This window comes from Haematobia irritans, chromosome 1, assembly GCF_050003625.1.
Source record: "Haematobia irritans isolate KBUSLIRL chromosome 1, ASM5000362v1, whole genome shotgun sequence".
Classification (NCBI taxonomy): Eukaryota; Metazoa; Arthropoda; class Insecta; order Diptera; family Muscidae; genus Haematobia; species Haematobia irritans.
Genome location: NC_134397.1, coordinates 7,097,210 through 7,110,202, shown reverse-complemented (window position 1 = coordinate 7,110,202; position 12,993 = coordinate 7,097,210). Strand labels below are relative to the sequence as shown.

At 30.7% G+C, this 12,993-nt stretch overlaps 1 protein-coding gene across 2 annotated transcripts in view; it reads right to left on the bottom strand.

Moving 5' to 3' along the window:
- Positions 1 to 334: 334 nt before the first annotated feature.
- LOC142220128 (organic cation transporter protein) overlaps positions 335 to 12,993 on the bottom strand; it is a 53,407-nt gene continuing 40,748 nt past the window's right edge. For both annotated transcript variants that reach the window (XM_075289081.1, XM_075289082.1), the window contains 6 exons: positions 4,421 to 5,454; positions 3,853 to 4,007; positions 3,609 to 3,777; positions 3,457 to 3,529; positions 2,997 to 3,384; positions 335 to 2,324 (listed from right to left, as the gene is read on the bottom strand). In XM_075289081.1, coding sequence (XP_075145196.1) covers positions 1,804 to 2,324; positions 2,997 to 3,384; positions 3,457 to 3,529; positions 3,609 to 3,777; positions 3,853 to 4,007; positions 4,421 to 5,454 — 2,340 coding nt within the window. In that variant the 3' untranslated portion in view covers positions 335 to 1,803. The remainder of the gene's footprint in view (positions 2,325 to 2,996; positions 3,385 to 3,456; positions 3,530 to 3,608; positions 3,778 to 3,852; positions 4,008 to 4,420; positions 5,455 to 12,993) is intronic.

Below are 12,993 nucleotides of genomic sequence, written 5' to 3'. Positions count from 1 at the left end.
CATCTACATCTCACAATCACCACCAGTGAACCTTTGCAATTTTCCTTCTCGTATTAATTGAAATATAGATGGCGCATCGTGTGTGTGGAGGTATGGAAATACAACTATGAATGTTTGAATATTCAAATTGGGTGCATTCTGTTATTTTATCTATTTTGTAGGTTCGAAAGCATTGATTTCTAAATACCTTTATATTTTATTGTGTGAAAACAAGATTAAATCAAATGTTTTTAAGGATACAGTTCAAAAATCTGACAAGTTTATAAACTAATACCGTTTAATAACATTGACCACTTACTTATTCTTGTGCGTAAATAAAAGGCTTCTTAGGGGATTATTTGTTTTCGCAAAATATAACAATTTCAAATAAAATTTTATTATAACAATTTATTTATAGGTGGTGATATATGATTTTGTTTTAATTATTTATTCAAGTTCTATAACGAGCGTCTTTTTTGGTTTGAGTTTACATTTGAGTGTGTAAATGGATATGATGAATGTGTACAATTATGTTATGATCTTTCATAAGAATATTATTTGTTAATACTTCGTACAAATATAGACGATGTAGAACAAACAATCGTTCATAACTGAATTATAACTATGACTTAAAAATTAATCTAATGATAAATTGGAAGAGGATGGCCCAAAACTAAATTTAATTTAAATTGTCCGATTTGAAATTGCTTTATATATGTTTATAACGTAAGAAATAAAAATTGCAATAAAAACACAAATATTTGACAAATGTTAATATTCCACTCTTTTCCACGCAGTAGCACTTGCAAAAAAATAGAATGCAACTATCTCTCAAATGTGTGTGTATGTTTATTGGGATTTAAACACAATTTAATTAATTTCACTTTTAAAGTTTTAACAAATTGAGCATAAATAATTGCAAATTTTATAATTGTTATAATATTGGATAAAAAAAATCATCTAATTATATTATTTAATGGTCTTAATTAACATGATTTTATTTTGTTAGCATTGTTTCTAAATTGTTTGTAAAATTTATGTTCCATAATTGAACCTAAGGGAATTTTATGCAAGTTTTGTAAATATAGGGTTTTCTAATAAAAAGCTTAGCTATTTTAAAGATTTTATTTGTCTATGATTCCTTAACAGTTTTGATTAAAATAAATTTTCTCAAGTTTTAACAATTCCTTTCAGGTAAGTTGTGCATATAATTGTTTGTGTTTGTTTTTTAAAACTTTTATAGATAATTTCTTATGTCGTTCTCTTTTAATTTAGTAGGTAGATTTCCTAATTTCGGGTGTGTAAAGCCGTTATCCATTTCTTTTACTGAGATTTCTGGGTTTTTGTATTCCATGAATATTTTTTGGAGGAATTCGAGGCGGGGTAACCCCATTTAGAGCTTAATTCTAATTAAATAATAGATGTTAACATTTTGGATCAAAATTCATTTCCCTATTGAGACATATTTTCAAATACACTTCCACTAAACATGTTACCCAGCCAACTAGGTGGGTGGGTAATATCTAAGAAAACGGTCGTAAGGAAATATGTGTAAAACGGATATCGACTCATCAGATCGAAATTAGGTTAAATTAAGAAATCTAAATTTCTAAAAAGTTGATTTTCTATACAAAGTGTTTTATATTACCTATGCTCACTTATGTTAGCTTCGTTTCATATATGACCTAATAGATTTTTTTAATGTTTATGGCTTTTCTATCATTTAATTTGCTGGGGACTATTTTCTTATATTTTTATAGTGCTTTTTGGTTTCCATTTCTTCCAATTTTCAAAGTCGAGTTTAAAATACTCGACTGGCCTTAATCATGCCGGCGGTAGATTTGTGTTATTAATGGCATCCTCATAACTCTTTGTAGTCCAAATGCCTGGCAACAATTGTGGAGGTAGATTCGATTGCGAGTTATTTAGTTTTGAGCTAATACTACTGAATATGGGTCCCTTGGAGAAGGCTTTATTGTCGATACCAAAATCTTGTGATGACAGCTGTGTGGCGGTGGCCATATTATTTGTAGCCTGTGTGGTTTTCTTTTTCGGTATAGTTCGTGGACTAGAGATGAGTGAACTGAGGAATCCTCCCACAATAGCCAAAGAAGCAAATGCCGTTTGAGGCACTAATTGACCAAAAACAATGGTTGCTCCAACAAAAGGTGCTCCCAATAGCCAGAAACGTGCCCAACAAATGGTCGAGAAGGCACATATTTTCTTTTTCTCATTGCTTACCAATTCCACGGTGCAGGTGGTTAAAATGGCTAGAGTACATGATATTGCTATTTTGGAAATCATAGCCGACAGCATAAGTAAAGCGACGCGACCATCAATTGGTACTGAAAAGATTGATTTATAAAACGATTAAAATGATGAAAAATATATAATGTGTTAATTGTTAAAAGTAATGATTGATATTCAGGTCCATGCAAACGTTGGAATCTAGAGGCATTACAATAGACTGGTCGACTTTAATCTCCGCGCCGATATAAATTCGTTTAGTCGACTAAATGTTTAAACACAACCATGTGGGGCGATGGTAGACGAAATATTAGAATGTTCAAAACAACTGAATAAAGAAATACAGTATGTCAAGAAAGTCATTTGACATTGCCAAATATTTCAAATTCTAGAAATAATTGAAATATTAAATATTTTATTAAATTTTTAATTCTGTGTACGTATGTATACTTTGCAAAATACATAATAAAATATTTTTTTAAAATTTCATTATATTTAATTTTGGAACAAAACATAATTTCTATCCCATTGTCAAAACACTTTCTTGACAAACTGTATCTGCTGATCTTGGCATTTCAGTCGAAAAAGTTCATTTCGAATATGAGAAATTGGGATATCAGTTCCCTTTTTTGGAAATAGAAATAAACATGCAAAAAGGGTTCGCCTACAAACACTCGCTATGTTTGTATTTGCACACTTACGAGACAAATTTTACAATCAATAATTGTTCTAGATATTCGAAAACATAATCGTCACTGATTGCTACTTACTATCATGTGGCACTAGCCATCCCATATAGGCGATACAACCAGCCACTACATTGAAAATACCCGTCCATATCCATTTTCGTTTCGTCTTTAGTATGAGGAATAGACCAATAAATGTGCCGATGATTTCTGAAATACCGGCTATCACAGTGTTAATTTGTAAATGTTCCCGGCTAAACGAACGAATATTCAGGAGCATGCCATAATAGACGACAATATAGATGGACCAGCAAAGATGCACACACACCATGTGTCGAATGGCTTTTTCACCTTTCCAGATGGACCACCAACCGGCCGGCGGTGGAGCATCCATAGCCGTTTGAGCTTGTAACTCTAATTGTTGATCAATATCGTGGGGAAGACTATACCGAGTGCCATTATAATCGGCACACTGAAGAAAAAACAAAATAATAAAGATTAAAAAATCACTTCCTAAAAACATTTTCAAAATAAATTAACTTACATCTATTAAAATTTGTTTGGCTTCCATGACTCGGCCTCTTGCTATCATCCAACGAGGAGAATCTGGTATCCACCTGTAAATGGAATATAGTTGGTTAAGTTTTGACATACTCTATAGCCCTTCTTCACTCATTCAACCATCAATTTCCATACCTCCACAAGTAAATGAGTATCACAGTTGGCCAAGAAATGGCCATATATAAATCAGACCAGCTGGAAAAGAAACTAGCTACTCCGGGCAGTAGTATAACACCAATTGACCAAAATTGTTCAAAAAGTGTAGAGACACAAGTCTTATAAATACCTCCCGTTATATCAGCCACTGTAATATTGAGAATTTTATATTGCAAGGAATTCAAGATTCTTTATGGGTTTATTGCGAAGGAGATATACATACTTATCATACCACCAGCTGTATACATTTGGGCACAACACACAGCCGATAGACATCGGAAGAAGACATGTAATTCATATGATGCTACATGTCCCGTTAGGTTGCCACAAAATATTTGCGTTATCATACCGAAGAGCATTACATTCCGCGGACTAAAACTATTGAAAAAAAAAATAAGAATTAAAATTTTTAACAGAAATTTGTTCAGATAATTTATAGAGAGTAAAAGTTCTGAATTTTAAAAAAAAGGTTGCACTAATTACATACTACAAAGTTATTAAAATAACCAAGGACTGTATCATGATGAAATAATAAAGGGGGCATTTCTTAAACATCAATACACTACAATTAGGAACGAGCGTATTCTACATGTTTGTTGTAAAGTTAAAGCCATGTTTGTTTTAAAATTAAAGCAAAGTTAACCTAAAATAAGGTATTATGTTAGGTATTGTCTAAGCATTGCCTAATGGCAATTCGTTGAATTGACACAACCTGTCTTCTTTTTTTTTGAAATTTACAATCAGACTCTCCTTTTACTCGGCATCAAATAGAAAAGAAATTTGGTACTTACTATTTTAACAGATGATTCGCCAATATGCCTCCCGTTAGTACTCCAAACAAATGGAAAAATTGCGTCACCGACACCAATATATCTCTTGAGCATACCAAATCATATTGCGTTATTACCGAATGAAATTCAGCATTATGTTGAAACTCCTTGCAAGGTATAACATCCGAACTAATTGATTCTGGTTCTTCCCAAGGTTTGGGCTCCTCACTCTGATGAATATAGTTGTAATAGTGATGAACATGTTCCTGGGCATCTTTATAAACATTACAAAAATCTATGGAAAACTCTCGATCTTCGGCTTCTTCCTTTTGCGGATGTGAGACCTTAATCCAGGCAGTTTGATTTTTTGCACCTATCGTGTGTGGAGGTTTACAAAAGAATTCACCATGTCTTGGAGCCGGTGCTGTGAATATAATACAAGCCATAAACCACGAAGAGGGTATTTTACATAGAAATATCAATAGGACTGTTCTCAGCTGCCATTTTCCCCATTCGCCTGTGACTCTACCCACTGCATCAACTTTTGCCTGCATTTTATTCGATTGTCTGGGAGCCCTTCCTTCTAGATTATAAAACGAATCCTTAGGATAGAGATTATAATTGTGTGAATGTTTACGTGATGGTGGTGATTTTGAATATAGACTTGTTCCCGTATAGGTTCTACTGCGAAATCGTTTAAGGTTGGGTTGGGAGTTTCGTCGTCGACATTGTTCCTCGCTAATACCCAATAGTGATTGAATAGGCTGTGTGATACTATCAATGCTAATGCGCCGACTGCTGGGAAAGAGATTCGGTATGGATAAACGCTTACGATTGCTGTGTTGTGGAGATAATGTTAGATCCGTATGACTTTTGGATGAGAGTTCGGGTACTAGCAATGGTGATATGTTGTTTGAGGTATTTAATTCATCAGTCGGTGATGTTGTGGTTATTATTGTAGGTGGAGTTAGAGTAGGTGTTGTTGGCGAGCTTGTATTGTTATTGTTGCCCTCAGGTAGAATTGAGTCCTTGCCGGGTAGTAGAGGAGATTCGGCCTGTAACAAAAGAAAGAAAATAGAATGAGTTAAACGACTAGCAGATGGATATAAATAAGGGCCATTGAGACAGAGAAACGGTCGGAAGTGAGAAAAATAGAAAACCCAGAACGAATAGTATTATGGTAGTGAGAATACCTTCGGGACATCTGGAGTTTTGGACACATTTCCCTAGCATATACCATTAAATCATTTTTAACAATAAATGTAATATAAATATATTTATTATTTTAATACGTTTAATTTAACAAATACATACATTTAATAATTAATTCCAATTTGCTACATAATGCTATGAAGTTGCAAATTCGAACACTCAGAAAATTAAACTACACCCAATTATATTTTTTTATGTAATGGACATTTTTTAGTTAACAGAAGAAACAAATTCTTCACTTGAATAATTTTTTGTGTACTTGAATTAAATGAGATAAAAAAGGAAAATGAAGCATAAAGGTTTATTAAATGCGTATTTCTCAAAAAAAAAAAAAACTAACAAACATATTTCATAATATGTCTGAATTTTACCAAAAATGAGTCCATCTTGAACTTCGTATAAAACTAAATACAGTTTTCCAATACCTATCTCTTCCTTCAAGGTACGACATTATCATTGACAAATGCAAACTTTCTTGAATTTATCGAAAATAGTTTAGTTTAAAAGTTTCAAAAGTTAACCTACATCTTCCTGTTTGAAAATCATACTTTCCTCCGGAACGAAATTTTGTCAACCTATAAAGTCGTTTCCTTTCTAAGCAAGTTTACCACACTTTATGGCAAATGATATAAGGATTGTCTTTAATATTTTTTATTTGCTTTAAATAAATATTTTTATATATATTTTTGTTCGCCTAAAATTTCGTTCCCGAGAAAAAAAACTCAGTGTAATGCCTCAATTAAGAGATTTAACTATACCAATAAATTAATAAACATTTAAGTCCATTTGAAGGACATGGCGTGATTAATCATTTCATTATATATTGATAAAGGTCGAATAAAAGAAAACTAATAAGTTTGACAAGTATTATGTTTACATTTATTCCTGTTTATTGCTTCGAGTACTCAGTTTATATTTAGTTCCTTTAAATATTAGATTTTGTATGTCCTGATATCATAACTCAAAGATAGGTGCATTGAAGTCACGTTCGAGTCATTAATTTTTTGTTAACATCATCTGGAAACTACAATATAAGCTGTCAGGCTTCTTGTAAAACACCAAACAAAACAACAAAAGCTATAATTTTTACAGTGTATATATCATGGATGATTGTGGCTTGTTTTCTTTTATTATTGATCACAACATTTATATGAGAGAGTCCAGAACATTGTTGCCCTGGTGTATTATTCAGAATAACTGATCAAATATTACTGGTATTGCCAGATAAAATTTCGATAAAGAAAAATTTTATCTATTTATTCATGGTTAATGTAAAGCAATTACAACAAGATCTTATATCTTATAATTGATAGTACTAGCTTAATTTTGACAATTATTTCAAGTTAGTAAATTACTTCTAAAAAAATTCTTCATTAAATTTCAGTGTAAAATATCTGAACTATACTAAGAACAAAAATATAGAAATTTCATTTTTAGAAATATTAGCATTGCTATTATCCATAATATCTTTTGATTATAACTGATACGATCTATTGTACATTGTATTTATGTGCATATTTTTACGGTACATGTGTACTCGTATTTACCCAAATACTTAGTACTGTGCGCCGTGTACCGACATATGTAAACAATTCAATTAACTTCGAATGTAGACGATAATGATTGATTTTGTTTGTTGTTGTTGCTTTTTGCAGTTTTTACACATCCGTTTGCCAAAAAACACACACAGAACGTGTTTTTTATTTATTTCCTAGTACATAATCAGATTCTCAATTGTTCCCCCAAAACGCCCCGCCCCGCTACTAATATTTTTCTTAATTTTTATTATTTTGGAGGCATCACTCGTTAAGAAGAATGAAGCATTTCTTGGGTGGTGGGGTATGGAATGGAATTTGAATTTGTTTAAATGAATACCTATTAATTTTTATTGGTTTTCCTAATGAAGATAATTCAATTTTGTAAAATCTTGTTAAGACGCATTATGGTAATTCCTACACGGATGAAAAAGACTGTTTTTCATATGTTTGGCTATAAACATTATATGTTTGGAACACAAATTTTTAAACACAATATTTTTGAGTGCAAGCATATAATGTTCATAAACTAGCATAACATGTTTGGGACATATATGTTAATATGTTAGAACATATTATGTTTGGGACATAAAATGTTTTTAAATATAATATGCTTGGATGCAAACATATATTAATTTAGAAATAGCCTATAAACATATATGTGTTTAGTAGCTTGGAGCGCTATTTAACTGGGAGCGATATTGAATTAAGTTGGTGGTTGTTGCTTGTTATTACAAAATTAACATTTTATTTTTCCTTGGGCAATTGATCAGCTACTTCTTTGATCCTTACAAACTGTGTGGTCCGCTGTTCGAATCCCCGTCCGGCAAAAGGTAAAATTAAAATAAAAAAAATCATACAATTGACTAATTTCTTCTACAATGTTTGTATTACAGAAAAAGGTGCTAAGAACTAAAAAATCTCGTGGAAGTGAGAAAGATGTGGGGGAATATACAATTGGGCAGAAACAAAATTTTGAGCATTCAGGTCGAAAACCTATGTTGTTAGCACCTATATTACCTGTTTATTTTCATAATTCATTATGATTGTATATATATAAATAAATAAATAAAATTTTGAGCACAATATTGTTTCACTCAAAAAAAAGTGAACTCTCTATTTCACTAAAGCCATATTAACTTTATATTAGTTCATAGAATCATTATGTTTGGAAAAAGTTTATTTTAGTCAAATAATTTTTTGCGTATGTTAGTTAAATGAACTAAAAAACGGAAAAAAGTTATACACAAATAAAGCATAAAGATTTCCTAATTTCGTATTTCTTACAAAATAGTTCATTATTTCTTTAAATTTGTAAATTTTACCAAAAATGTGTCCATCATGAACTTCGTATGTCACTAAAGACATTCTTGCAATTTGGAACTCCAAGATTTCTCTTAAAACTACAAAATTTTCTTTAACTACTGAAAAAATTTAGTTATGTCTAATAAATTTTCTTGAATTTGTCGAAAAATATTTACTTATTTTTGCCATATCGGAGTGATGCCAGCGCTTGTAATACCGTTTAGTTAAAATTTTCTAAAAAAGTTCCAAATTTTCTAAAATTAATCGAAAGTTATCTTTCCTGGTGGGTTCACTGTTTTTTCAGTGTTGGGAGAATTTTTTTAAGCATATAATATTTTTGGGTGCAAAATGCTTCCAATCATATTATATGTTCACATAATAACATATTGTTTTTTGGAAGACAACATTATTGAATTTGGATGCAAAAATACAAAATGTTTGGAAATTGACTACCCAAACATATATTGTTTAGACCAATATGCTTTCAAACATATTATATATTGGAAGAGATCAAACATATAAATGTTTGGGCAATAGCCAAAAATGTATATGCTTGAAGCAAAATATGTTTGGGAGTATATGTTACAGAAGCGATTTTTTGTGAACGTGTATAATAAGACATTAAGTCATTAAAGACATAGAAATCGCTAGATAATTCAAATTACATGAATTCATCTAAAAAAAATATTCAATAAAATTCTGATAAAAATACTCCTACGGTACGGTCACTCTAGGCAAATATTTGACGCCACAGTCAAAACAGCAAAAAATTTTAGGTCATATTGGAATGTGTAATATCAAGATATAATATAAGCGATTTCCAAAAACTGTATCCAGATGTTTAGAAATTGATCCTGGAAAAAAGTTTGTCACTCATTTTAGTCAGCTATTTGCTTGGTGTGGCCATACCTTAAGTTTTTTTGTAATAGTAGTATATATTATATTTATATTGTTTCAAGCCAGCATGAGGATTTGAATCAAAAATATGCATATTTTCTTCTTAAACCTCTTCTGTAAGGTCTACTCCCATTCCTAAACCATAATCTTTTAAATGTCATCCAAGTTGTCATCAAGTGTATTTACCTATACCTGCATAAACTGTTGTCAACGAATTGTCTACGGAATAAACAAAGGAAGCAGAAAAAAAGAATTTACTTTGAAACATATGTGGTAACTTTTACCTTTAATAAATGGAGTCTATATTGCACATGTGAAAAACTTTCAATGTCAAGGCAATTAAACATGAAAAGAATCACCATATGGATATGGGGTATTCCATATAAATTAGATGATAAGAAAATAAATTATTTTTTTTGCCTTTACATAATAAATAGACGTTGTTATAAATCAGATTTGTTATCATTTGGCCAGTAAACATGAAACGGGCTACAGGGTAACTGACACAAAGTTGTGGCAGGCCGGTTTTTTAAGCTCAGGTAGACTTGTGAGACAACGGAAGGTGAACTTCTTTCTTATCAATTAATGCTATCCGATTCTATGTTTAGCTCAATGACAAGTACCAGTAAACGACCAATTTAAATTCAAATGGCAAATAAGTGTGACAGATATAGTATTTTCTTGGTAACGATCCTTGTCATCTACAGCGGTCATGCCGTTTTTTTTACACGTCATATGTGTGACGGATATAGTATTAGTTTGGTAACAATCCTTGTCATATACCACGTATATGCCGCTTTGTTTTACACGCCATATTACACAAAAATAAATAAATATATCTTAATGAGCTATATAATGGAGAAGAATATCATAAATATCTCCATATAATTTCTTAATTACATCAATTTGTCGTTTTTGCGTTTGTGTGTGTGTCGGCTGTCCAATTAAAATCTTGACACCCAATAAAACAATTTTCGGTAAACGGGTGTCTTTTTTGGTAGGCATACAACTTGTTTGCGTTTTTACTCCAAAAAAATAATTTATTGAATTAAGAGCGTAATTTATGGAGAACACCAGAAATTTTTCGCATTCCCCAATTAGAATTACCATAAACGTTATGGGAATTGCGTGAAAAGCCCTTGTTAATGCCATTTTAACATGAAAACAAATTTGAATTTTAAGAAAACTAGGCCAATTATTTCCGTGAGTAAATTTTAATATTAGGTTTGTTTTTTATAGACCAAATAGTTTCGTGAATACATTTGAATATTAGCTTGTTTTCTTTTGATACTGGATAGATAGCCAAGCCGTGAAATTTTTGCTAAAAGTTAAAAATTGTCCGTGAGTAAATTTTAATATTAGGTTTGTTTTTTATAGACCAAATAGTTTCGTGAATAAATTTGAATATTAGCTTGTTTTCTTTTGATACTGGATAGATAGCCAAGCCGTGAAATTTTTGCTAAAAGTTAAAAATTGTCTTAAATTCGAATTTGGTAAAATTTTATATTTAATTTGTGTATGGCTTGTTTCCACGGTTGCGAACTTGTGCCAAAAATAATCTACCAAAATTTTAAGAAAATATTACCAGAAATCTACCAAATTAAAAAATCAAAAAAAAAAAAAACAATAGACAAACATACTTTTCCTCTATTGGTTAAGCTACTCACATAGTTTATTCAACGCATGGTTTTAAGCTGGCAAACAAAACAAACAACAATAACAATTTTATTTCTATAGAAAATTTTGTTAAAATTTTATTTCTATAGAAAATTTTATGAAAAATTTTATTTCTATAGAAAATTTTGTCAAAATTTCATTTCTATAGAAATAAAATTTCATTTCATTTCTATAGAAAATTTTGTCAAAATTTTATCTCTATAGAAAATTTTTCCAAAATTTTATTTCTATAAAAAATTTTGTCAAAAATTTTATTTTTTCCAAAATTTCATTTCTATAGAAATAAAATTTCATTTCATTTCTATAGAAAATTTTGTAAAAAATTTTATTTCTATAGAAAATGTTGTTAAAATGTTATCTCTATAGAAAATTTTTCCAAAATTTTATTTCAATAGAAAATTTTTCTAAAATTTTATTTCTATAGAAATTTTTTCCAAAATTGTATTTCTATAGAGAATTGAAGTACCTCTTAATTGTAGAAGAAAGTTTCGCAAAATCTACCAAAACAACAAATATTCTATCAATCTAGCAAACTGTTTAAAAATTCTACCATGTTTGATAGAATTCTACCAACTGTGGTAGCCGTGCTTGTTTCCCCTTTTATAGTACATGTATGTTAGCTAAAGTAAACCAAAATTGATTAAATTGAAGATATCTTTCTCATATTGGGGAAATTTTAGAACTAAAACAATGTTTAATTGGCATTGAGTGCATCACAGAAGCAATTTCCATAAGCATCACATGGGGAATTGTCAAGTTTATGCGATATCCCATAACCTAACCTAACCTACTGAAGCCCTACTTCAACATTCTTGTAATAGTCTCAACTCAAATAATAGAATACCCATAACTTGTGATTCCTTTATTCCTTCCTCAACAAATGGGAAGTTTCCAAATCTCCTGCATAATATTTCAGTATAAGAAGCTTGCCATTTATGCATAGTCACGTGGCATTGAATTGCTTTTATAAAAAACTACATAAATATTTTATTTTAATATTCTCCCAATAGAAGAAAAGGAAACATTAACAGTACGGAACACGTAATCAGATAATAGGAGGAAGGAAGCGAAGGACTAGACATCAACTATCATTGAAAGCCTAAAGAATTCTGTGGTAATTATATTTTTTCCAATCTGATTACCAACCAAGTCAAACGATGAGTGGGGGTAACTATATAATACATATGTGATCATAATTGAATTTTTTTCAATATCAAACACTATTCTATTCATGAATGGTTTTAGTTTTGTTGTAATCAATTGGTCAATTGATTTTTAGACCATTTAGATAATATAGACTTCATGTTCTCCATAATGACATTATACCCATATATTGTTAATAATTCAATTATTTATTGTGAAACATCCAATAGGCATTTGAGACTTTTTGGGTATTTTTGGAATTTTTTTATCAATCAAATGGATGGGTTTTTTTTAAATGGGGGATTTAATTTGGGGTATTAGAAAGTTGTATATAGAATAATTCATAATATGACGAAGCATAGTAATACATGTGACATTTCTGAGTGCTTCAAAGGTTCTCTACGATGTTTCACCGTAATTGGAAACGCCGTTTGGATTCGGCTACAAAAAGTAGGTCCCTTGTCATTGAGCTGAACATAGAATTGGGCAGTAGTCGTTTATAAGAGATTTTTGTTTACTTATTTATAATATCTATATAATAAATTAGGAATATAAATAATAACAGAAATTTGGGGACTAAATACGATCCGAATATTAGAAAAGTTCATCGAAAAGTTGTAAAAAAACGGCTGCCACTATCCCTCACTTAACCATCATTACCGATATAAAGTAGATAGAGAGAATAGTAGATGGGTATTGGGATTAGTTTTTGACATTTCGGAGTGCTTCAAAGGTTCTCTTCGATGTTTCACCACATTCACCATTGGGACTCGGCTACAAAAAGAAGGTTGCTTGTCATTGAGCTGAACATAGGATAGGGCAGCA